The sequence below is a fragment of the Lichenostomus cassidix genome, chromosome 12 (assembly GCF_008360975.1).
Source record: "Lichenostomus cassidix isolate B80296 chromosome 12, HeHo_3.0, whole genome shotgun sequence".
NCBI lineage: Eukaryota > Metazoa > Chordata > Aves > Passeriformes > Meliphagidae > Lichenostomus > Lichenostomus cassidix.
The window spans coordinates 3,928,365-3,953,154 of record NC_139493.1 but is presented as its reverse complement, the minus strand read 5'-3'; the positions used below and the strand labels follow the sequence as shown (position 1 = coordinate 3,953,154).

General features: G+C 42.3%; 1 protein-coding gene across 13 annotated transcripts in view; it reads right to left on the bottom strand.

Moving 5' to 3' along the window:
• Positions 1-24,790, bottom strand: part of FOXP1 (forkhead box P1) — a 377,497-nt gene that overhangs the window by 41,303 nt on the left and 311,404 nt on the right. For all 13 annotated transcript variants that reach the window (XM_085072287.1, XM_085072284.1, XM_085072295.1 and 10 more), the window contains 2 exons: positions 21,541-21,745; positions 5,697-5,801 (listed from right to left, as the gene is read on the bottom strand). In XM_085072287.1, coding sequence (XP_084928413.1) covers positions 5,697-5,801; positions 21,541-21,745 — 310 coding nt within the window. The remainder of the gene's footprint in view (positions 1-5,696; positions 5,802-21,540; positions 21,746-24,790) is intronic.

Sequence of the window (24,790 nt, the reverse complement as noted above, 5' to 3'; positions counted from 1 at the left end):
GCTTATATGTCAGGGCACAATGCAGCCCTTGTTTACCACCATATGGAGGTGCACACACAGAATCCTCCAAAAGTAAAGAAAGCAAAGGCTTAAAAGGCAGGAGTCAAGAGCCTCCCTTTTGACAAAAGTAGCCTATTTCGACAGCTGATTCCCTCCTTTAAAAGCACACAGCACACATAAAATAAATACAGGTCACAAAAATTAACAAATCATCATAACTGTCTAATACATCCTGGGCTGGCTGCGGAAAAACAAGATCATTTTGGATTTATATCTCTAAGTATGGGATTTCCTGGACAGCTAATATCCACAAACAATCAAACACAGAGGACCATGAGAAAGAAGCAGCGTTATTTCAAATTTGAGCTGAGAGTCGTGATTTTTAAAGGGCTGAAACAGGAACTGGAGCTGAAATCTGAAGCAAGTAAATTCCTTTACTAGGCACTGATGGACACTGTTGTGTTTCTCTTGGCCTTGGCGGAGGCTTTTAGGTCACTGGGTTTGGGATATTACAGCAGACGAAAATCTTCGAACCACAGAAACTTCAAAAATGACAAATAACTTGAATTTCTCCCCCATCCTCAAAAAAAGAAAAAGCCCTAATGATAATTCTCTAAAAAGAGTCGAACCTTTTTATGAGACCTGTTGCCAATATTAGTGCCACCAAATGATCTCATCTTTCATTCTGGCTAAATTCCAACACACAATTTCATTAACCCAGGTACTGCAGGTGATAAAACTCATTTTTCCCTAAAGAGACAGCTAAAAAGTACCAGTTATACATTTATGAAGTACCAGCAATCAAAATTATGGATTTTCTAAAAGGTTTTTAACTACTTTTATTGAAAGGAAAATCGCTGTCTCAGACTTTTGTGACACTATTGCTAATAATAAATTTTACCATTTAGACATCGCAGTAATACGGTAGACAGTGTCAATAAAAGTATGAAACAAAGATGATCCCTGTCTCTTAAGGAATGCTTTCTGATTACACACCGGAAATTATAATGGGAAACATAAACTAAGTGCACCTTTAAGAGAGGGAAAAAAGGGGATAATGCAAGGCAATGGGCCTCACTGCATATATCCCATCAGCAGAAGTATTTCATATATATAGAAGATAGATAGGTATGTGTGTGCATAAAGCATGTATGAAAATAAAACAGAAATAAGAAAAAGTTAAAATTATGAAGTAATTAAAAAGAGTAAATAATGACCTAACGACAATTGTCAATGATAATTAATAAAAACATGATAAAATGAGTTACAGAATACATAATAAAAATTAAAATAATAGGAAAATAGCAATTAAAAATATTAAAAATGAAAATTATTAATTAAATAAATTAAAAAATAATGAGGTATAGAATGCAGGGGGTTATTTGGAGCTGGCCTGCCGCTCGCCCAGCTCAGAGGGGCAGTGGCGGGGCGATGCTGCTCCCGGTGATGCTCCCGGCGCCTGTCCCTCTCCCACAGCATTCCCGGGAGCACTAGAGGGCACTGTGGGATTTGGGCCACCCCGGCCTCGGCCGCGGCTCCGCGGGGTGCTGAGCCCCCTGAGCCCCCTGCCCTGAGCCCCCTGAGCCCCCTGCCCCGGCACGGCGGGCACTGCGGGGCTGGGAGGGCTCCGGAAGGCTGTGAGAGCCCCGGGAGGCTGTGAGGGCTGCGGGAGGCTGTGAGAGCCCCGGCAGGCTGTGAGGGCTCCGGCAGGCTGGGAGAGCCCCGGGAGGCTGTGAGGGCTCCGGGAGGCTGTGAGAGCCCCGGCAGGCTGTGAGGGCTCCGGGAGGCTGTGAGAGCCCCGGGATTGCAGCGCCAGCTCCGCAGCGGCAGCTCTCGAACGCCCGGCGGGCTCAGCCATCGCGGCCAGGGCTCCGCACGGGACACAGCGTCCCCTCAGTGTCCCCTCAGCATCCCCTCAGTGTCCCCACAGCCTCCCCACAGCATCCCCCTCCCCGGGGGGAACCGCCGGCCCTGCCACGACCTCCAGAAACCTCAAACCCCCACCCATAGCCCAGCCTTCCCCCTGCCCTCGCTGCCTGTTTGATTAAAAACTCCGCGCCGTGCGGATGATTTCAGTGCAAAACGCTCTGCTATGCAAACGAGCGCAATTAATGCCTTTGAAACAATTTATGATTTCCGGCCTACTTCAACGTGTATTAGCATATACCTGGTTTCTTTAATATGCACTTTGTTTTTCCAAAACCACAAACATAGTTGCTGGAATTTCATGTGGAAGTGCTTAAGGGGTTGAAAGTTAACACCTTTGTGAGTCGAGCAGTCTCACAGTTGCTGCTAAACAAAAGCCTCTTTGTAGAAGCTTTCTCGAAATGTTTTCTTAACATGTTCCAAGTAGTTTTAGGCAGGCAACTAAAGTAAACAAGATGTTACCATGATAAAAACACTTGTGAAAACATTACAGAGTGCACTTAGTAGTTTCTTTCACATAAACTCCCCTTCGTTTCATCAAAGTTAAATGCACATGAAGCAGATTACCAGCATCACTGCAGAACAGGACTGCCAGATCCCTCCAAAGGTCTGTGTCCTTTCTTTAAAGAATCTATTTGATTTAAAAATGGTATAGCTAGGATTAAGCACGTCTAACCCACAATCAAATTATAGGGAAAAAAAAGGGGGGGATAATAAAACCCTATTCAGTCTTCTTCATTTTTTGCCCTGGATACCTAGATACCCTGCTGAATAAACCACCCTCCCTCCAGCCGGGATTTCCTGAACAACTTGCTGTATGAGGGGTATATCTTTCTATCTTCAACGGTCTTTAAACACATGCAAATGAAATCAAGGATATAGTCAATTCTGCAGCAAAGTCGCTCTGTGCTACTAATTGCTCCTTTCGCTGCTGCCTGCGAGCCGGGCGCTGGTTAACAGGCCAGACACGTGTGCACCCTGCAGCCCTCACCTTGCTCCCTGCAGCTCGGCAGAGGCCACAGGGTCACCGCCCTGAGACTGGACTTGTTTTTGTTTTTAGGCTCAGGGAGTATTCTGGAGCATGCAGGGTGCTGCTGTTTCATTAGGCAGAGCAGCAGCCCCTGCTGCTATCAGTTAGCTCTAAGTGATACCGCATCACATGATAACCAATGGCTGGTGGATTAAAAAAAGAAACGCAACACAACGATGCTAAAACTGCAACTTGTTTCAAAAAGAAATAGGGAAATAAATGCATACAATAGCCCGTGTATCTGCTGGTTCTGATAAGCATCCTCCTGTTGGCTGTGAGTGAAAGACAACTAGGATCGTTATTTGTACAGTATTTATCTTTGAAATCAAGGGCCCTGTGGTGTACCTCACCTTGGGAACAAACACTACAGAACGATCACAGAAGAGTGTCAAATCTCTGGTTTTGATTTACCAACAGTTATGATATTTCTTCCTCAGGAGGAAAAGAAATGAACCATGTTTTAGACCTGCGAGTCCTTTTTTCTCCCTTAACTGAAGAATCATTTTATTGGCATACAGGGTTTTCATTCCACATACAACTTCTCTTTGCCTTTTCACAAGGTAAGTGAAATTAAGCAATACTTGATACACAAGCTGTATTTCACTTGATAAACAAGTGCTTTTCTCTTGAGGGGACCGTCGAAAGAGTGCCACAGATTATTCAAGTATCAGAAAGAAACTTCAAGCATCTACCTGTTATCTCTTCATTGAGTAATGAATTCTGATAAATGGCAACATAATTTAAGGACGGATGCTCCACAGGAGACATGGAAGGCTACGGCATCATTTTATGAAGCAACATTCACTTCTTAACAGTGTCAAACACTGCTCAGGGACATCCATTTCTGCATTTGCTCTGGGTTAAATATCACTCTGAACAATAAGACTTTGTCTGGACACTGCAGCATTTGGATAATGAGAAAATTTACACAAGCTGATGAGTTTACGAAACTCACACAAAATATTTCTGCTGAAAGGTTTCAGCAGACTGATAGTGAGTGATAAAAAAAACCTAGAACTGATGGAGCAGCTTCAGGTCCAGCCTGGGTTGGTGACTGTTTTCAGGCTACTAAGTATTGATTGCTCCACGTATCTCCTCAAGCTGAACTGGCAGACTGGGTCTACTTACTGAAACATCTCCGAATTACCAAATAAAAACCAGCCTTGCCTCTACCCATGCTTGTGACTTAAGGGCTGTGTTTCCTATGCATGGCCATGTCAAGCAGACCACTCCTCCTATGAAACCTTCCTGAAAGCAGCTGCTCTAACCTGAACACAGGACCAGCACAGGAAGTAAAAGTGGCACAATCTGACCATATGTAACCACACAGGTTATTCTTGCTATCTAAGGCTACCACAGCACCTTTCCGTTGCACTCACAGCAATAAAGATGAGAATTGTTTTAAAGGTCTAAATGCTATAGTATGGCATATGAATATGAATGAGCTGGCAAGTATGGCAAGATTAGCATTTATTTCACTTAAGTGAACAACAGGATGAATTACAAGAAATGAGGCCACCCCTCATGGAAATTTATGACTAGCACCTTCTTATTTTGTAATCCTCTTGTAATGAGAACCTTCTCATTACTGTACCATTCCTCACTTGTAACATATGTAGGACCAGTGCCGATCCTACAAACTCAGGAGGGTTTTGCCAGTGGAACCACAACTGGTCCATTCTGTTCTGAGAGCAAAACCCTATCTTTATCATCTAACATCACCCAACAAACATCCTCTGCTTGCTGTTGCCCTTCTCTCCCTCACATAAAAATCCAGGGAACTGCCCCAGAAAGAGCAGGTACAGCTGAACCTTTGGAAACTAAGTCTCCTTATTCATCCCAAAGAATCTCATGTATTTATGTGGACTAACTTAAGGAGATGACTACTCTGAATGGGAGAAAAATTTGTCCCTTTGTACATTTAAATCATAAACATTGCTCGTGTGGTTTGTCTTTCGTGATCTTACAAGTGACCAGCCACAGAACTTGAGCAAAGATCAGGAACAAACCTTCAATAACCTGGATGCACCCAGAGCATGTGTGTACCTGGTGTCCTACCCAGACAAAGAGCTCTTTTGTGATGGGAACAGGGGTGAGGCTGATGGTTGAGCTGTGGAGCAGCCATGTGTAAGCTATTAGGGCTTTGAGGTCCTTCCCTGCATCGGGATGCACGCACTACCACACACTAGTCCATAATGCACTGTTTATGCAACGTGTAAAACTGTGTTCTTTGGCAGCAAGGAAAAGGTCCGCAGCAAACTGCAGGGGCCCAATTAATATAATTATAGTTTATTTTTAGTAGTGTAGACTTTGTTCATTAGTTACTTATTTGACATAAATTAAATTTCACATGATGTTCTGCAATTCTCTGTTCAATTATGGAGTTAATTTAAGACTAGATTTCTAAATTAAAGTGAAATCAAGGTTAAAACAAGGTTTTATTATTTACATGATCGATACTGCAACTTAAAAATTATTTAAATAAAATAAAATCAAAAAGCTGCGGAACTGCAAACACTATTTTATAGTAACACACTGAGCAAGACCATAATTTCCCCATGGGGCTAATTTACTATCCCCTGTTAAAACGTTCTTGAGCCTGATCCAAAAGCCACTGAAGTAAAAGGGAGCTCTCTGTTGACTTCAATGGGCTTTGCATCAGGCCCAGGGTGAGTGACAGCACACAAAATTTCAGGGCATGCTTTCTGTACAATGCAAGTGCCAAAAAAACCATCCTTACTTTAGAAACGACTGGAAGTCTTCACATACTGCTTCACAGCCCGGCCATTTGCATACGCCGTGTCCGTACAGCGGGTGGCTGTGTGAGTGCTCCTCGTGGGGTAAACTGCAGGGGAGAAAGAGAAGAGAGACAAAGTGCTGTAAACTGAAAGTACTGTGACAATTCGTCCTCAAAAAGACTCTTGAAGAGCAGCAAACACCTGATCCTGAACCATCCCCAGCATCTCACGGTACCCGCCTGACTCTTGCCCATGGTTTTTTCAAAACAGAATTAAATACCATTTGCAGTGTGAAATGTGTCATTCTTACTTAGCTATCCTCCTACATTCCATTCATTAATTAAGAGGTTTGTAAAGAATTTAAATTAACATGGACGGGGGAGAAATCATTTGACAGACCTACTTAATATCCTGCTTGATATTTTGCTAAGAAATTTATGAACATTGCATATTTACAATTTAACTTCATCAGGAAGTCATCTCCATTACAGCAGTGTCCTGTTATACCATAATATAGCTGGACCTGAGGCTTTCCTCATGGCTAGAGAAAGGAAAAGCATCAAATTTGCAGCCTTGGCATTTCCCACCATGTTATTTATTTACTGGGTTGGTGTTTTTTCAGGTTTTTTTTCTTATTCTTACAGGCTGTTTCATTGCACAAATACAGCCCCCTTATATCCCAAGAAAGAGGATTCAAGATATGTATTTTCAAATGCAAAATTCCCCATAAAGAAGAGGGACCATGCAATCAAAGGGTTCCTCAGTATGAAGGGTTAGTGGGGGCCATTAACCTTGCTAAGATTGGGCACAAACGTCACAGAGCCTCCTAACTACTGAACCCAGGGTTAAAGAAAAAAATTCATATGAGCACTAAGGGGTTAATCCTTCAGCGGGATTCCAATCAATACGTAATGATTTGGCTGCACTGATCCAAGTCATGAGACGCTTTGATCCAGGCCATGTGGTGCTCAGGGAAATGTATCTGTTGCACTAACTGATGAACCATATTCTAAAGTATCTTCTTTATTCAACTTCTGCATGGAAACTTCTTAAGGAAAAGAATTATATTTTGTAACAATCTCCATAACCTTAGATGACTTTAAAAGCAAACCGTCAAAATAATATTGAAATCTCTATTTTATGCTCACACACGTATCTATTTTTCACAGCGTATCTTTTTGCTACAGTATGTCTGTGCTGTATTATGGACTTCAAACATACACAAAGGATATGAACGCATACCAGCATCTAGGTGTGGCTTTTATGACTTACTTCATCCTGGATTACAGGTAACATGATGGATAAATGCCTACTTTTTGTCATTTTACTATTACACACATGTGGAAATGCTGTTTATTCTTGTTCTGTAATATTATCTGTCTGCACACTCTGACAAAATTGTGTTCCTGTATTATTTCAGATGCACTGGGCAGCCAGATCACTGTAAAATACACTCCTGAGATGTCATACCAAATGCAAACAAGTTGGAAGAGAAATTCCTGCCCAGATTTTGCCACTTTTGACTTTAGGCCCAATGAGAATCTGAAGATTATTGAAGGTGGTTTTTAACATTATTTTACATTAAAAAAAAATTAAAAAGTACCAACTAGAAAAGGCATTATGAATTTACATGAACCTAATTCATTATTTCATTAGTATCTTATTTTTCGCTGTTTACAAATACAGTTCTTCAAGCACAAATATCTATATGTGCAAGGTGATTTCCTGAAAAACCAACAGTAGGTGAAGAGCCTTACAAAGGCCTTTTCTATACAGGAATATTAGACTGGTTTAACTTAATCAGTCTTTTAAAAAATGTTCAAGTGAGAAGAATCTCTGTGAAGTTTTTAAAAGAACAAAGGAACTGATGCACTCTTTGGAATGAAATTAAAAAATTGCTACACCACACATTTCCTCAGCTGAAAAAGAGAGAGAATGGCTGAAGGAACACCATCCACTCAAGCCAAACAGCCATATGGTCAAACATCCTCTGTACACATAAGAAAATTCAGAAAATAATGGGGTTTATCATGTGCTTCCGCACCCGGATACAGCAAAGGGTGAGAAAGGAGGTTTTCATGTTAACATTCCATTAAAGTCCATGAAGACTACATATGAGAGTTATGATTTCACAGTGTTTGGAAGAACCCCCCCCAAAAAAAAGGCAGTGTATGAATCAACCCAGTGCGTGTTATCCTCACACTGGGATGTGTGACGCCAAGTAAGGAGTCAGTCCCCCGTGGGGTTTAAGCACTGTAAATCTCATTATAATATCAACAGGAGTCACATGGCTTAAACCCCCAGCAGGGATTTTTAAAGTTTCTCTGTGAGAGCCTAAAGGCCATGGCCAAGCCAACGGAAAGAGCCCTACTGAGATTTGTATTTATTTTTTAAATCCAAGTGCAAATCTCTTTTCTTTCCAGGGAACTTGCACAAGACAAGACAAACTATGCAGGACATGACACCCCGGTATTGTGTCCAAAGAAAATGACAGAATGACCAGGACAATATCAAACTCTAAACGATGCTCAGGATGTCAAAGGCTCGTGCTGTCAATAACCATAAAGGCTGGTGCTGACTGTAAATTGGAACTTAAAAGGTCACTTTGTTAACACGACGCTAAGCGTAACACGCTTAACACCTACGCAGAGCTTCCACTGCCATTCAACCTAGCAGAGGAACTACTTCAACTTACCAAAAATAAGACATTTCCAAGAGAAAAAAACCCTCAGTACTGAAAGACAAATGCCAGTCCCCTCTGCAGGCACTGTGCCCTTCTGAAGGCAGCGACTCCCATCCTGCCCTGGGGGGTTTCAGCAGTGCCTTTCGGTGACCTTTATGTGTCAGTATCAGATTACTGCTATTTTATCCATCCCACTTTTGAAGATATTATAGATTGCCACTTGTTCCCTGACAGAGCCTGAAGAAGCACCTCAAAACAAAACAAAGAGCGGGTTTATACAGAAGCGGATGTAATGCACAAAGGATACAGCCAGTGGAAATGAATGGAAAACTCTGTTGAACTGATCTAAGTACTCACTTTGTTTAAGCGAATAGAGGTGGAAAAAGAAGATTTTAATCCAGTACATAAATAAACAGCTTTGTGAGCACGACGCAAACCTGTAGTCTGAAATTGTTCACTGATATTTTGCCTGCACGCAAGTACAGCTTCTGCAATCTGGATGCTTCCTTGGTCTCGCTGCCGGAGACAGACTTTTAGAAGATCTGAGCATTGGCAAGCAGAAGCAAGTTTTAGGTCTGTTTGATTTCTAATGACACATTAGAGTAGGTGTTTGTTTCTGTCACCCTCTCCTTCCCAGGAATGCATATTCATGGTCGGGTACTGGTGATGCAACACTAGTTAGTGGAAATGATTTTATAACAAGACATAATTTTCAAAGCAGTGAAGGAATAAATGATATAAATTCAAGACAATGTGGGGTTTTTTTTCTCTTTGTAAGGTATTTGCATAAAAATAGTTAATAGAATAGAATTACTTCCAAATAATGCAATAGTGATGCACTATTACATCAAAGTACAGCAAAGAACACTGGCAAGTGAAATGTCTTGCATAAGTCGCTTATTCACAACGTAAGACAGAGTAATAAAATCCATGTGCAAGGCTGAAAACTGTGCAAGTGTCCACTTATTTTCTGCTGCCTCCAGCTCTGTTTCCAGAACTGAGGAGAGGGGAGAAAGGACAGGCACTTCCACAGCTCCTCTGGGCTTGCTGAATAGAGGAGAAGAAATTTTACCTTCTCCTTCTTCACTCTATGTTGCTTCATAACCTCGAGGATCTCCAGAGGGTCTGGAAGCAATTTCACCACCTATTTCTACAGGGCACTTGCACAACGCACTCCTGCCCAGCCATTCACCTTTTGGAATACACCTACTGTGCTACAGCATCCTGGAAGAACCACAATCTGGGACACAAAAAAGCACAGGAGACAGATAGCTAGACAGCTAAGTGCTGATGGAGAGTAAAAATGACACCCAAAAGTGAGATGGGAACATACTGGCTATTGGGGAAATCAGTGACCAAAGCCCCAGCATGACATCTCCCCCTGCTCTTTAAATGATTTAATTGAACCCACACTTAATAGCCACATGGAACTGGGTACTGTGCTTATACACACACTGGCTAAAAAGTCATGGGTGGATATAAAATCCAGCTAAGCAGAAGCCTCAGTATCTGTACTTCTGCCACACAGTGGACCATATTTTAAATATTCATGATGCTGACATACTTGATAATTTCACTCTCTCTCTTCAACATCTGCCTGGGCCAATGATCTTTGCCAAAACACTGGGGGAAGTCAGTGATGTAGAGAAGCATCCTTGACTTTCTATTACAGTTATGAAGCATCTGCTCACGTTCTAACAGAGCTCAGAACATGCCTGAGCCACCTGCACGCTGAAAAATCAATACCATGTCTCCTGCTTTCCTCCTGCATGGAACTGGAGCACTGCACCCTCAGAAAGCGCAGAACTGCCTTTTTAATTTTATTTTATTTCTCAGGGTCAATGGGAAATGACCTCATCTTTGCCAGCTGCCGTGAAACTGATATCCATGTACAGCCTAGGCAGGACTGTGGGGCTCTGTCTCACACCACATTCCCCCTCTCTCTGATGTAGATGGCACAGCCATTGAGGCAAAATGCCACAATTTTGGTTCTGTACAGGAGAAGAACACACACAGATCGGAACCAACATGACTCTCCCGGATTTGTGACTGCCCAGTGAGCTCTAAAGTTCATCAAAAGGCACCAAAAGAATAAGGCTGCTGAAAAAATCACAATTTTCTGAGTCAGAAACACTCACTGTGTTTGATTTTAAAATGAAATGGAAGCAGTAATGATTAAATCCTTGTACTAACTGTACTCAAGTGAAAGTTCCTGCCTTTGTGACTGAATCAACCGAACAAAGATGTGTTTTGCAGTGAAGCTGCACTGGTGCAAATCCCTCCAAATTCTTACTAAGGTGGCCCAGCACCTCCTTCCTCTCCAAACTGTGAATTTACAAAAACCCCAACCAATAATTAATGAAACCAAACTTCTCAAAACTCATGCTCCTATCCAAGCCTCCGGAGCTGCCCAGGAAGCAGGTATGTGATCTGAACAGAGGACTGGCCAGACAGGTTGATGCCTCTTCATCACTGGATAAAGCTTAACAGAAAGTCATGGGCCTTCAGGAGAGGTGGCATTTCATGTGAGTGGTCTGACAGCTCTTTCTTCAACTGGCTTGCAAATTCTGGATGCTTTTTAGAGCTGCATCTCTCCTCTTCCTCACTACTCTAGTCCACGTCCAGACCTAGGACTAGAAGCAGCTCATGTTTTACATCAAGCCCTATTGGAAGTAACAGGAGGGTATATTACATTTTAAATGACTACACCAATTTAAGACAAATCAAGTTAAAACTGCAGCCCACAGGCTGAAATCCTCTCTTCTAATCGCTGTGCACAAACTTGTGTACTGCTGTAGTGTAAGAGAGAAAATAGCAGTGCTGTTGTAACACGAGGCCACCTGTGCACCCTGAGCCCCCCATTTCTGCCTCTTGTGGCACTACTCCCTAAATTCCTGCTCTGCAAAGAGAACACTGGAGAATCTGCAGCAAGACTGAGACAAAAATCTGGCTGACATTCCCCTTCCCTTCTACCCCCACCCTCACAGCAAAGAGCAGAACCAGACTGGATAATTATAAGCATCATCTTCTGGTTTTGATCTATCCACTGATGGTTTGGATTATTAATCAATGTTATGACCCTCCAGCACTCTAACACGTCCTCCTTCCAGTGGCAGCCCCTCTTCCAGCCCCGAGGGAAAACTGCCACAGGACCTGGACAGTCACTGCCCTACACCCCTTCCTTGGACGAATTAAATGTATTTCTAGAGCATTTAAAAGAAATTCCCATTGCAAAAAATCCATCACTTATCTCAGGTGCAAATTCCATTCCTGCACTTGAATTAACGAGTTTCTCTACGATTTAAAACTCTTATTTTTTTTATTTCAACCTTGTGCCTAGGTACTGTAGTAAGAAGTACATCAAATATACCCAGACACACACGATTTGAAACGCTGGATTTTAAATTCCAGCACTGCTAACTAATGAGAACAATTTTTTCCTTCTTCTTCTTTGTAGCATCACTTCATGTACTTACATACCATAATCATATCCTCCTAGAGCCTCTATTTTTCCAGGGTGTAGATCTTTAATTCCCTTTAATCTGTCTTCATAGCCTATTCCCTCCAACTCCTTTATCATCCTAGCTGCTCTCCTCTATATTTGCTCCAGCTTCTCTTTATCCTTTCTGCAAGAGAGTGGCCAATTGTACATCACACTCAATGTGGTTTAACTGGTTCTGCATAAAGTAGAACAGGAAAAAAAAAAGGACTCGGATGCAACACGCATGTTTATGCCTCCCATGACTGCATCTACCTTTTTGACTAAGACATGGCACAGAGTGTCCCACCTTAATTTCTCAACCCCGATTATGCCTCAGCCATTTCCCACACAACCGATGCTGAGCAGCTGACGTGTCATGTCAAACCGCAGTTTGGAATTTTGATTTCCTAGCTGGGCTACTTTCTACTTATCCCTGCTAAATCTCATTTTATTCCTCTCTGAACAGTCTCCTAATTTATTCAGATTAAAACGGATTGATTCAGTATCTTAGTTTAATTAGGAAAAAAATGTGATCCAACCACTTTCTTGGGTTTTTGGGGCTGGGGGGATGTTCTGGATTTTTTTTTTTCACTTGTTTTTTTTTTTTAACACTGACTTTCAGCACAGCAATTCCATCCCTCTTACACACCCAATTCGCATGGAAGAGGGAGGTGGCAATGGCAAAGCTTTGGCCCCAATTCAGCAACCCTTTTAAGAACACACACAAGTATAAAAACACAGGATTAGACCTTGGACTTCACCGAGACCGAGGTGTAAAATTACCAATGAACATACATACTTTGTAAAAGGATCCTGTTTGCCAACCTTATTTTACTGTAATTTATATTCTGTTGTAACATTTAAATTTATAGTAAAAGAAAACACTGAGAAACAAGATCTATTCTTGTTCAACAAAATTCTATTCTGTTACATTTAGAGTTGAGGCGAGTCTTCCACTCTTATATAAATCGGCAATACGTCAACAAATATGATTAACAGGGGTTATTCACGTCAGTATTTTTCACCCCTGTCCCACAGGCACAACAAAACCTGCGCAGAAGGTGACTGTCACATCACACACAGCCTGGCAGCTCGCTGGGGGGGCCTTCGCCCACCCCACACCCCTGCGGCAGCAGCAAAGTGCCCTTGGGGAAATGTTTATAAAAATATAATTAAGATAAATAATGACTCCAAGGGAGAACTACATCTAGTGCATTGCATTCTCTCTGCCACATGCTTTCCCCTTGGAAGAATGCTGTTTAAAAAAGCACTAAAATCGAGAGGACACAAGCCTGCTTCCCCAGGGAAGCGAGCTGAATCATACAGGTAGTGTAAATATCATATGCTGCTGCAGGTGCTAGGCGGTCTATTTGTTTGTGTTTACTAAAAGGCATAACAAATTGTCCCACTAAAACAGAACAACACTTGGCACTGGAGTGATAGGTACCAAAGCAGCCATAAATCACATTCATGTGTTTAGAGCTGAACTGCTGGGCAACACTACAGCTTCACCCTCCTTTCTGGGGGGACCTCTTTGCTGTGCTTTGCCTCTCTCAGGGGCAGCATGGCCATGCAGAGCACAGGGCAGCTCAGCATCCTTCCCGAGCATCCCACACCCAGGGAAAACCATACAGCAGTGGGAAAGAAGGCCAAAAAAATAGAAGAAGTACAGAACAGACCTGCATGACATACGTGGCCAGCTAACACAGTTTACAGCTTTGCAACTTCTGAGTTAATTCACAGTATAAACAACAAGGAAAATGTTTCTTCCGAGCAAGACTTCCTGTAAACTGTTCATTAGAGCGCGCGGGGCGCAGGGCTGTGCACCTGCTGATTAACCATGCGCTCCAAGAATAAACACAAACCCCAGCCAGCCAGATTGTTCTGGAATTTGCTCTGAGCTGATTTTTCTTCCCCCATGTTATAAATTGGATTCTACAATAAAACAAACAGCAGAACATAGGTTGCCGAGAGTTAAAATCTACTTTTTACACTACATTGACCACAGCACCCACAGGCACAGCTACAATGTCTTTCTATGAATGGGACAGATTGCCATATGGATGCAGACACTGAACAAGCTGTACAACTCCTGGCGACAAGTGCCTAGGGGACTGTCCTATATTAGCACCACCTGTGCTGTGGAAATTGTGCTCTGTGTATGAAATGGTATTTAAGGGCCCATCGCGATGTTATTTTTGAGTATACACAAAAAGGAAAATTACAGTTAAAAAGAATTTGCTGGCTAGCGGATCTGTTGCTCAGTTCCCGAGATCATTTCCCAGAGGAACAGCTCTCCTTTTTATTCATGCAGCCCAAAATGACAAGCTGCAACACATATTAGCAGCTTCCCTGCCTGGGCTTATACCATAATTTTAATGAGAAGAATCTACTTTATAATATACATATGTTTTCCTGATCACACAGAAGAAATTACAGGCCTCCTACCTTACCACCACCAGCTATACAGAAAAAACACCCCATGGCATTTCACAAACGTTGCTCCAGCAGCAAGCAGTGCAATATAAATTCTCCTTGGGCTCCTTCCGCCACCTCTCACTGTGCAGCAGGTAGAGCCACAAATCCCGATTACCAAATTTAAATGTGCATCTCACTACTTTGAAAATACAACCGTGTCTGCCTGACAAAAATAGAGCTCCAGATTAGCACAAGATGTCGAGGGAGCAGGGAGAAGAGAAAAGTAGGGAAGAGAGGTTTGAGCAGTACCTAGTTGCTCTACGAAAAGAGATCTCCCCCCTCTCCAAACTGCAAGAAAAAAAAGGATGCCAAGAAAAAGTAAAGTAAAACAAATTGAATTAAAGAAAAACAGTTGTAAAGTGAACATTACAACCTGGGAAAAATGATGTCATTTTATTGAGAAACTCATTTTTTTTCCATTAAACCACAGTGAAACGGATAAAGTTTATACAGCTTAATGGTGGAGTTTTACTTTAAATGCTGCTCAATATCTTAGCAGTACGATATAACATGATATAACAGCTGTCACACTAACTGCTCCATTTTTATTGAACAGCACAGAAAATAGTCACACAAAAGTCACCTAACTCCTCTACTTCTACAGCACTTTCAAGGGAGTTCCTCTTCTCAGATTGTGTAAGATATGTTAAAAAAGTAACACAGCTCTTTATCAGCTCTCTGCTCAGCTCTCCAGGACAGTCAGACCTGAACAAATGCTGAGGAAGGACAACTTGCACATAGGAGAAAATAAAAAGAAACAGAAATCCCCAGTGCAGTAAACCAAAACCAGGTCCCTTTTTAAGAGTACTACATAAACACCTCTAATAAAAGAAGAGGACAAATTTTCATTGGACTTTAAGTATTTAGGCAGGAATGTTTTAGTAAAAGTTTAACTGCAAAGTGCATGCAATTAACAGAAAGCCATCAGCTATTTCTCTGGTATGTAAAAATAGCATTAAGCTGTATTAAATGCACATGTAAGTATCTCAGTTGCAAGAAAAGGGAGGAGATATGCAAAGCACTCAGATATCAAACAATGATCTGTTGGCCAGATGGAGGAATAAAACAATACATATGCTAAAATTTGGAAAAGTTCTGTTAGGCGTCTGCCAAGGCTCACCCAATCTATTTTAAGTGCTTTTTGATACATTAGCTTAGTGTTTGGAGTTGTACAAGTGATGGTTATTACACAGGACCAGGGAGCAGCGAAGCGCTGGTGTGCAGGAGCTCCCTGACACCAGGGCAGCTTCCCAAGCATCAAACCCAGCACCCTCCTTCAGCCAGGGGCCACATCAAACATCCACAGGCTGGTTAACTCTGCATCTTTCGCAGGGAGAAACAACACAAATAAACTGCTTTCAGCTTAGTGAAGGAATTCCTCAAAAAGCGTGATTAAAGAGCTCCTGGGCAGACTGAGGAGCAAGTGGAATTGTACAACTGATTTAGCACCGCGGCAGACGGTGGGTGCGGGCGATGCAAAGGAGGCTCCACACCCGCATCTGAAAAGCACGAACAATAAAAAGTGCCTGATAAGGCTTAAAACTGAAGATTAACAGCCCCAGGTCTGAGTCACAGCCGGTGTTTTTTCAAAGCTGATTACAGAGTGACTCACAGGGGAGCCCGTTCAGTAACTGGTGGAGGTTTCTTTGGCAGGGGAGTGAGTGCCAAGGGATCAGGCACTGGGACACTTTGGGCTGTACCTGCACAGAATACATGGAGATGGCCAGGCTAGTGCCCTGCTGTCACAGTGTCATCGTCACCCCAAGCAGCCCCATAGCCATCCCAGGTGCCATGAGGAGGACAGCAGCCATGTGGACAGCAGGATGGTTTATCAGATACCCAGCTGGGCATCCAGCTCGAGTGTCCCACTCCAGCTTGGCTCCACAGCAAGGATGGAGGCACCTGAGCTGCTCAGATAAAAGCACAAGGGTCACGATGGGGTTTGAGTACATGGAGCAGCTAAATACCTTTCGTGAGGCAAGGCCCCAGGATCACCTATTTTTTAAGGAAGCATGGTCTGAGGTAACCTACTCCAACACAACTGTGCTGATAGTAAAGGGTAATAATGAACTAAAATCAGCTGCAGGGAGCAACTGAGGGGAGCCGACACGGCTGAACAGATTTGATGCTGGCACCAGTGCAGAATGAATGCCAGGCACTAAGTGGAGAGGCTGGCCAAGAGAGGATCGGGCCCTGGGAGCATATGGACTGCAGGCTGAACTGTTTCATCCCGAGCATTAATAACGGACCCAAGTCTGTAATTCTTAATTGTGCTGAATCCTAATGCCCTCATCTAAGGGCCTTGGGATTTTGATGGAGGATCAGCTGGCATGGAAGATAACAACAGTAAAACACGAGGCATTAAGCCTAACCAGCAGATCAGTGGTCTGCCACGCCATTCCTCACTTCCCTTCAGAGCCTTCTCCAGACTCTGTCCTCCTGCCACACTGGCAAGGAAAAGCAATTTTAAAATCCCCTTGTTTATTCCGTATTTTTTTTCCTGAGATGGCTGCTTGCTTATGTGGAAGGACAAGACTCAAGTATAGATGGAAAGGGTAAAAAGGCAACAAGGGAAAGAGATGGGACTGCTAGCAGATGGAGAAAGGTCTCTTGGACACGTAGCCTTTAACTGCAACTCTTCACCTTACCTCTGGTAAACAACAGATGCACTCCTTAAATTAACAGGTCTGGACCTTCATTAACTCAGTTGTTTATGTACAGCTTTCACCATCCTGCTCTGCTGCAGTCAGTGCAGGGTGGTGCCAGGGGATGGGATCAGCACAAGGTGTCCAACAGCTCCACAGCATACCCAGACCTCCCAGTTCTACCCCAAACTGGAGCAATCTCTGCCCACTGCAAAGCACTGATGAATTCTGCACTGTTCTGCTTTTCCAAAACTACCCACACTGGGAATATTCCCAAGCATGCAGGTTTCAGGATGCCCACTGTTTATCAGGTTATACAGTTAGTAGCCACCTGAAGTGATGGGGCATCCCCTCTGCTTTGTTTTGGTGTTTTTCTTAAGAAAATAATCAAGTTTCTCCTAAGTAAGATGCAGTGGAACAAGATGGAAAGTGGGTACTATCCCTGACGTTTCTAAGCACAGCAGATGTACTTAACTGGCTCCCGTTATTTATTTATTTACTTGTGTAGAGAAAAACTGCTTGTTACTGAAGAAACCCAAATGCTGATAAGATGATGAGAGGTTTGCATGCTGGTTGATGGTCTCACTTTCCCTTATCCTGAATGAATACAAGTATCTATAACTAAATATTTCCCTTAGGGTACTGATGACTGAGGTATGTTTATTGCATTGAGTGAATTTATATATATAATCAGCACAATAAACATTATTAAATTGTCTGAGTAAAATCAAAGCATGAAACACACAGTCAGTGCTGAATTCTAATGATGCTGAATGCCCATGATTGCATGGGGAAAGGATCTTAACAAGCCTTGATTTGAGCTTTGGCATCCGCCTCACAAATCACACGAAATGTTCTCTCTTTAATAGTGCTGAATATTGATAAATGTCTCTGCACAGCACAACAGGGAAGTTGGTCTCTATTGGCAATCTTTACCAAAGTGTGTTTTTTCCTTCTCTACACTCAAGGGTTTACCCTGAATGATTTAATTATAATTTTCCTTGTGTAAGACAAATTAAAGAGGAGAGTAGGAGTGTCATGCCAAAGCAGATTATTTATCTCCTTAACAGATTGCTGTGCACCAAACCCCAGAGCTGCTGCTGCTGCTGCTACTTACAGAAACTGGGCGAAATGTGGGACAAAAGCATAGATGTAATATACATTTAAAGCCCAAATGAATGGAAGCATTAACCCATTATTTATAGCTGGAATTGTTTCATTCCCAGGGAAGCCATACACACAGAGCATGCAGAAACCAACAGCAGCACCACGGTGCTCCCTGGCCCAAGAGAGAGGGTGCCTCCTGCTTTGGATGTATTTTTGCTTTTTGAATGTCCCAGGTGACTCTGGCCACCGTCCTGCCATTTGCCTTTTAGCCATAAAGGAGAACTTTTGTTGTCACTTGGCCCCGAGCATGGCAGCCCTGCAGTGGGCAGTGTCACCAGAGCTGTGTCCCCACAGCCTGTGCAGAACCCCAGCCTGGGCTGGCAGCACGGCAAGGTGTGGGCACTCCAGGCAGCCAGTGACTACTGCTCCTGCTATTTTAAACCCCTTGTTTATAACCAGAATGTGTTTTTACCCAAGACACACAGCAGAGCTGTTGCTCGCCTGCTGACTCTAACACAGGTGCCTCCTGTCTCGCAGGTCTGGAGCAGCCTTACAACCTGACCTGTGGGATCAGGAACCCCCTAAAACACAGCCTGAACTGTCCCAGTGACATGTGCCAGAGATGACAGTGATGATAGTAACTCCCATATAACCAACTTGCTTCCTGCAGCCCACTCCTTCTCAAAAGCCCAAGAGAAAGGGGTTGAAAACAGCTTTACAGCACACCCTAAAAGTTAATGTTACCTGTATATGATTATTTATGGCTGCTGGGCAGTCGTTATGATGTGGCTGTGCTTAACCGTTAGGACACTTACAGATTTTACTATGTGCTTTTTATTGTTGGTTAAATCTAAATAAATAGCTCTTGGTTGTACCAGACCAGAGCTAACAGCCAGTTGCACAGAAGGTGCAGGAGTGAGGGGGAAAGCCACAAGTCAAAAACCTGCCCTGGCCAGCCCAGGCTGTGACTTATGTGATGGGAGGTGGAAGGGCTGATATGTCCCTGGTGAGCCCTTCCCACAGCCCCATCTGACCTGAGCCTGGGCTAGGGACTGCCTCCTAAAGTCTCCTTAGATTTCTTGTGCTGAACCAGCTGGGTACAAGAACATACATGGATTTCACTCTAAGTCCAGCAAACTCATGCTCCCACCAGACCCATGATTTTGTCTAGTCTTAACCTTTGCAATCAAAAAATTACTAAACTGCTTGTGCCTGTGCTGCCTCTTTTGCAAGACCACTAGAATGTCACCTTCTGTGAGCTTTCAAACACACGTGTGACAGCAGAGCACAGCAACTCTTCCCTCCTTGCTCACTCCCCACCCCGAACTCAGTGCCTGTAGATAAATACCCTTTCTGAAAGGAAAGCCGTGCAAAATATCTCACCAAGAGGAGTTTCTGTGTCACATGAAATCCAGGCAGGCACCACGGTGCCTGATGAGACTGCAACAAAACCCTTAAGTGCATCAGAAGGCATTCTCCTGCCTGTAGTCTCCTGCTCTACTTATGGATAAACATGTAATTCAATCACTGCAGCAAATGGATGGCGTAAACCCTCCATGTACCAAAGAGAGGCAGGACAAAGCAAAGTCTGTAGATCTCTTATTTGTATTCCTAAATATACCTATACTGTATTTTGGTATTTCAGAGAACTCAACAGATATGCAAGAAAAGTATAAAGCAAGCTTAAAAACACAGCTGTCAATTCCAGCATGGAGGATTTAGTCTTCCACACTAAGAAAATCTCAAACAATACTATGGCATGTTTATGCCTTCCTAATTAATTTGGAACTTTATTAATAAAAACATGTGTATCACCTTGTCTGTAGATCCCATAGCCTCCAGGCCACAATTACAGGACTCAGACGTGGATTTTCAGGTGTGCTCAACAGTATACAGAAATACAGAAAATTCTTACTTCAGAACATACTCCTGTATTTCCACTGCATTTCAAACTGAACAGAATCTGTTTCCTGGGTTAGATTGCCATTAGCAGACAGCATGTGCCTCTATTCAGTGAAAGAAGATCCATCTCGCTGCATGGGTTTTTACTTTATACACTCAGTAAGAAAAACATAGATAAAAAATTTATTGAAAACCCATAAACCCATCTTGTTCAGCTCTACATGCAGCAAAAAGGGAATTAATTGTTTAATAAACATCAAATTGTTTTTAGTATCCCATGCAAGTCTTCATGAAAACCACGTCCTTGGCACTTACATGCATTATAAACATTTTCACTGATGCTACCCCACACATCCTGGAAATGGATATATAAAGGATGCCTTACACACACAGCAGCTCTTCCAACAGTGGGTGTGCTCTCCTTTAAAATCTATCTATTCCCAGCAGCACTATTTTCTTAATATCAGAAAGATGTAAGAGGTATTTATATAGATTCCCTATCAATCTACTTTCAGACCACCAGAAATACAAACTCTACGGCTTAAAAATTCCATTATCCTCTTTCTAATGAATGAAAGGAGGGCGGAAAGACAAAGCCATCAGTTTCCATAAAATCCACCTTTCACTAGTGTCTGCTGTAACATTTCTAGATGGGCAAAGGGACTCTCCTGAATGCAAAGGAGCACTGCCCTCCCCACTGCGCCCACTCCTCGAGACCCTTCCTCCTCCTCTTCCTCCTCCTCCGGCAGCCACACCGAGGCTGCAGCCAGCACTGGCACCCACGGCCCCGGCTCCTGGGCCTGTCTGTCTCCCCAGAAGCAAAAGTTACATTGTTAGACACGCCTCAGTGAAATCTGGGGGTGTAAAGAAACAAACCTGCAATAAAGCATCCTCTGGAATAAAGCAGAGCCCGCGCCGAGAAGCACGTCAACAGACAACCCCTGATTTAAGCCATTTCTTTTAACAATGCAAGCTGAGCAAGTATAAATTAACTCACACTTTTAAAAGCCAAACAACACCAGTTAGCTAATTTTATCAGCACTTAGAAAAAAAAAATAAAAGCCACTTTGTTTTAGAGAAACCTGGTGAACTCAAGCCTACCCTGTCTTGTGAAAGCAGGGAATACAGAATAAAAAAAGGCAAATATGTTAGATGAGATAGGGCACCAAAATTTGATAGTAAAATGGGGATTGTACTGACCAACAGATTTTCTTGCTCACCTCCAGCCTGTAAACTCAAAGCACAACAAGACTACCACCACCCGTGATGCAAAACTCAACAAAACCCCAGCCTCTTCACACTTCCCAATACGCTTATCCAATGCACTTCTAATTAGCTAATTGTGCCCACATTGATCCAATTAACAAGCCATAAAGATCTGAACAAAAGGAGCACATTCTGCCCAGTGGAGACTCTATTCAACCACGCCAACACCAGACAGAGCAGGACGTGGAGGACAAAACCGAGGCCAAGGCGCTTGGCCGCTGCTCCCAAGCGTTTCACCATCGTTTCGGGATGCTGCTCCGGGTGGAAAACCCACAGGCACCTACCTCTCCCGTTTAGGAGTGTGGACTGATAGCTGTCCATTAGTTGAGGCGTGTGGGTTGATGATTAAGGAGGTCTTGGAGGGCGCGGAGGAGGAGACGCAGGTGGTGGACAGGTCCAGGCTGCTGTGGTTGTTGCTGGCTGCCTCCTCTGCTGTGTGCGAGCTTGTCACTTCCTTCCAGAGCTGCTGCAGTTCTGTTGGAATCATGCCTGAAACAAACAAATTGGATAATTAAATCAATTAACAGCTAATTCGGCCGTCTTCAAACAGTAATTAAATCAAAGAGTCAGTAAACAAAGCCTAGTGTTAGTTTTGCCTGTGTGTGTTTTTGTGCCTGTATTTTTTTTTTTTTTTTTAATAACTAAATGCTAATACTGCACTGCACGACTCTGCTACGCTCTGGCGTGACACCTGCAATACTGTTGGAATGTAAAAGCTGGGCTGTGGGGCAGGGGGATCCACACAACACCACACCCACTCAAACACCGGGTTAAATATTATAACTTTTTGTAATTTTTGGACCGAAGGCCCATTTTCAGAGTCCCTACTTGGGCAAAAATCACCCCCACGCCCACAGCAAGGCTGACAGCAAAAGTGGCCAAGGGCTACTCTGTGTTCAGCTAAGAAATTAAATTTCTTTCTTTTTCCACAATATTTTTTTTTGCCTTTCTTTTTTTAAGGAAAGGGACTACTTTCTAACTTGTTGTTAAAAACAAGGAAGGTCTGAGGAAAAAAAATACTCAGCTTTATTATTATGACAACATGAACCACAACATGACTAATTTTGTGCTTAAGTTTTAAATGATGACAAATAGCTTTGTTATTAAATACAGTTTTTATTAATCACTTTTAGACGTAAATTATGAATTCATATTGTCTTCCTGAAATGCTTTTCAAATTTTAACAGTCAAATTGATTATACTATGATTATTTCATTAACACACCTATCTTTCTCATTAATTTTGGTTTCTCAAACTGCTCACTTAATTGATGGATGTGTCTACCGAAAAACTGTATAACTTTCCATACAAGTAACACTATTATTACTGTCATTTCTTAGATCGATGCTAATGAGCCATTCAAAAGTAAAATGAAAACAGAAAATAAGCTTCAAGAAAAAATAATAATAAAAAATTGTATTTTTTTTAGATGTGCCAAAGTGGACACCAGGGTTAGGCAACAACATTCAGTAACTAATGCAAGTGAAAACTGCAAACTCCAATGGGCCAAAAGGAAGGTGAACCATGTGCTCACACTGAGATCATGCTTTTGGAGAAAGCTGATGTTTGTGACATGATCAAACAAGTCAAGTTTCTCCCACTGCAGACTCTTTCAGTGCTCTTTCAGAGAAGGCCATGGGAAAAAATTAGCAGCAGAGACACGTCACTCAAATATTCAGGGAAAAAAAAAATAATAATAATAATAGCCAGTGTCTGTGTGTTTTTAAAGAGGTTTCTCATCAGTGTGCTTCCAGCTCATCGTTTGGGTGACTGTTCATTGTTTCCCCATGTTGCAGCTCTGGAGCTATCCTAAGGAAACCTGCCATTTTCTGAGAGTACAGCAGCAGCTCACACAGGCGTGTACCTCACCCAACCTAAGGTATTGAAATAAAAAAAAAAAGGCAGTATGCATTATATTCATTTGAAACACATAATAAAAAATGCCAAGGTCTAAATTTAATTTATTTTTGTCATTTAGAATACAATGGATAGATAATCATCTCAACGTGATCAGCCAAACATCTTTACTTTGCTAAACTGTTAAAGATTTTAATTATGCTAGCTTTGGAGAGCACTGGTCTAATGAGGCGATAGACTCCAGAGAATCTAAGTGGTTAAGAACTGTGAAATGAGTCTGATAGGATTTTTTTATATTCACCGTGGATCGTTTGCATATCAAAGAGGAGTAAATTATTGCACGACAGACCAATAACCTTCCCCGCCTTTCCCAGAGTAGCATTAACAAAAACAGTTGGTCTCTGGTAACGGTTCACTACAAAAAAATGCTGAAATCCTTAAGTATCTGCAATTAATATATATTATGGAAGAAGCTTCAATTTATACATTAAGTGATCAGATATTCTTAGGACACATCCGCTTCTCTAAAGCCACGTCATTTTCCTTTCATCAGCCCCAAATGCCAATTATATTTTGATGGATTTTGTCCCAAATGAGCATTTAGTTATTAGACATATTCAATTATTACTTGTCCCCTGGAATTAAACCCCTGAGCAAATTAAACAAAGAAAAAGGTCAGTACACAAGCTTGTGTCCTGTTTTGCTGTGTGGGGGCTATTATTTTCAAACACCTTGCAAAGTGACAGTGTGGGATGTATTTTTAGCTAACACACTTGACAGGACTGTCTGCACACTAACAATTACCTGTGAGCAGGGCTGACCCTTACACACTGTTTACTCAGTTGAAACAATAGTGAATAGACTTGTCTGTTGATGATAACATATTGATATGAGACCGTATGAGCCGACACCTATTTTTATTTTCCAGAATAAGCAAATAGGGAAAGAATAACTGGCCTTTTTTCTTTTTTTTTTCCTTTCGTCTTTTTTTTTTTTTTTAAATCTGGATTTCTGCAGGTTTTTAATTTGACACAGGCTACCATCCACTCTCCTCTCCCTGTTCTCCTCTTTCCTCTCCTCCTGGTCACTTCTGGATCTACTAATGCTTTATCCCACGGAAAAGCCTCGAAGTGTTACAGCCATTAGAACAGACATACACAAAGTATTTATGCCTCAAAAAGTCAAGGTGTTTGGTCTGACTTCCTATACAAGTGTAACTCCCATCAGTACTAATGACAACTACACCACAGATGGAGAAAAATAAAATATACCCAGTTGTGTGGGGAAAAATGCTGGAGATAACAATGATTTTATGCTGGGTGACATTAATTTAAAGAGCTAACTGTGATGTCATACATGCCTGCACACAACCCCTTGCCAAAAAATTGATTACATCACCTGATTAATAAAACAAAATTAGAAATATCCTCTCTCCTCCTGCCCTAAATTTAGCTCCTTTAGAATAATTCTGGAGAGAATTCCTGACTAGCCTGTCAAACTGGGCAGCTGAAAGGTATGCTCATCACTCATCCAGCAAAATGGTTAAATAAAATAATAGAACAAATGGCAAAAGCAAGTCAAATAGATCCACGACCACTCGCAATAAATTATGTAATTTACCATTTAACAGTCTCATTTGAACAGCGAGAGCTAAATTTCAAGTCAGATTCCCAGAAC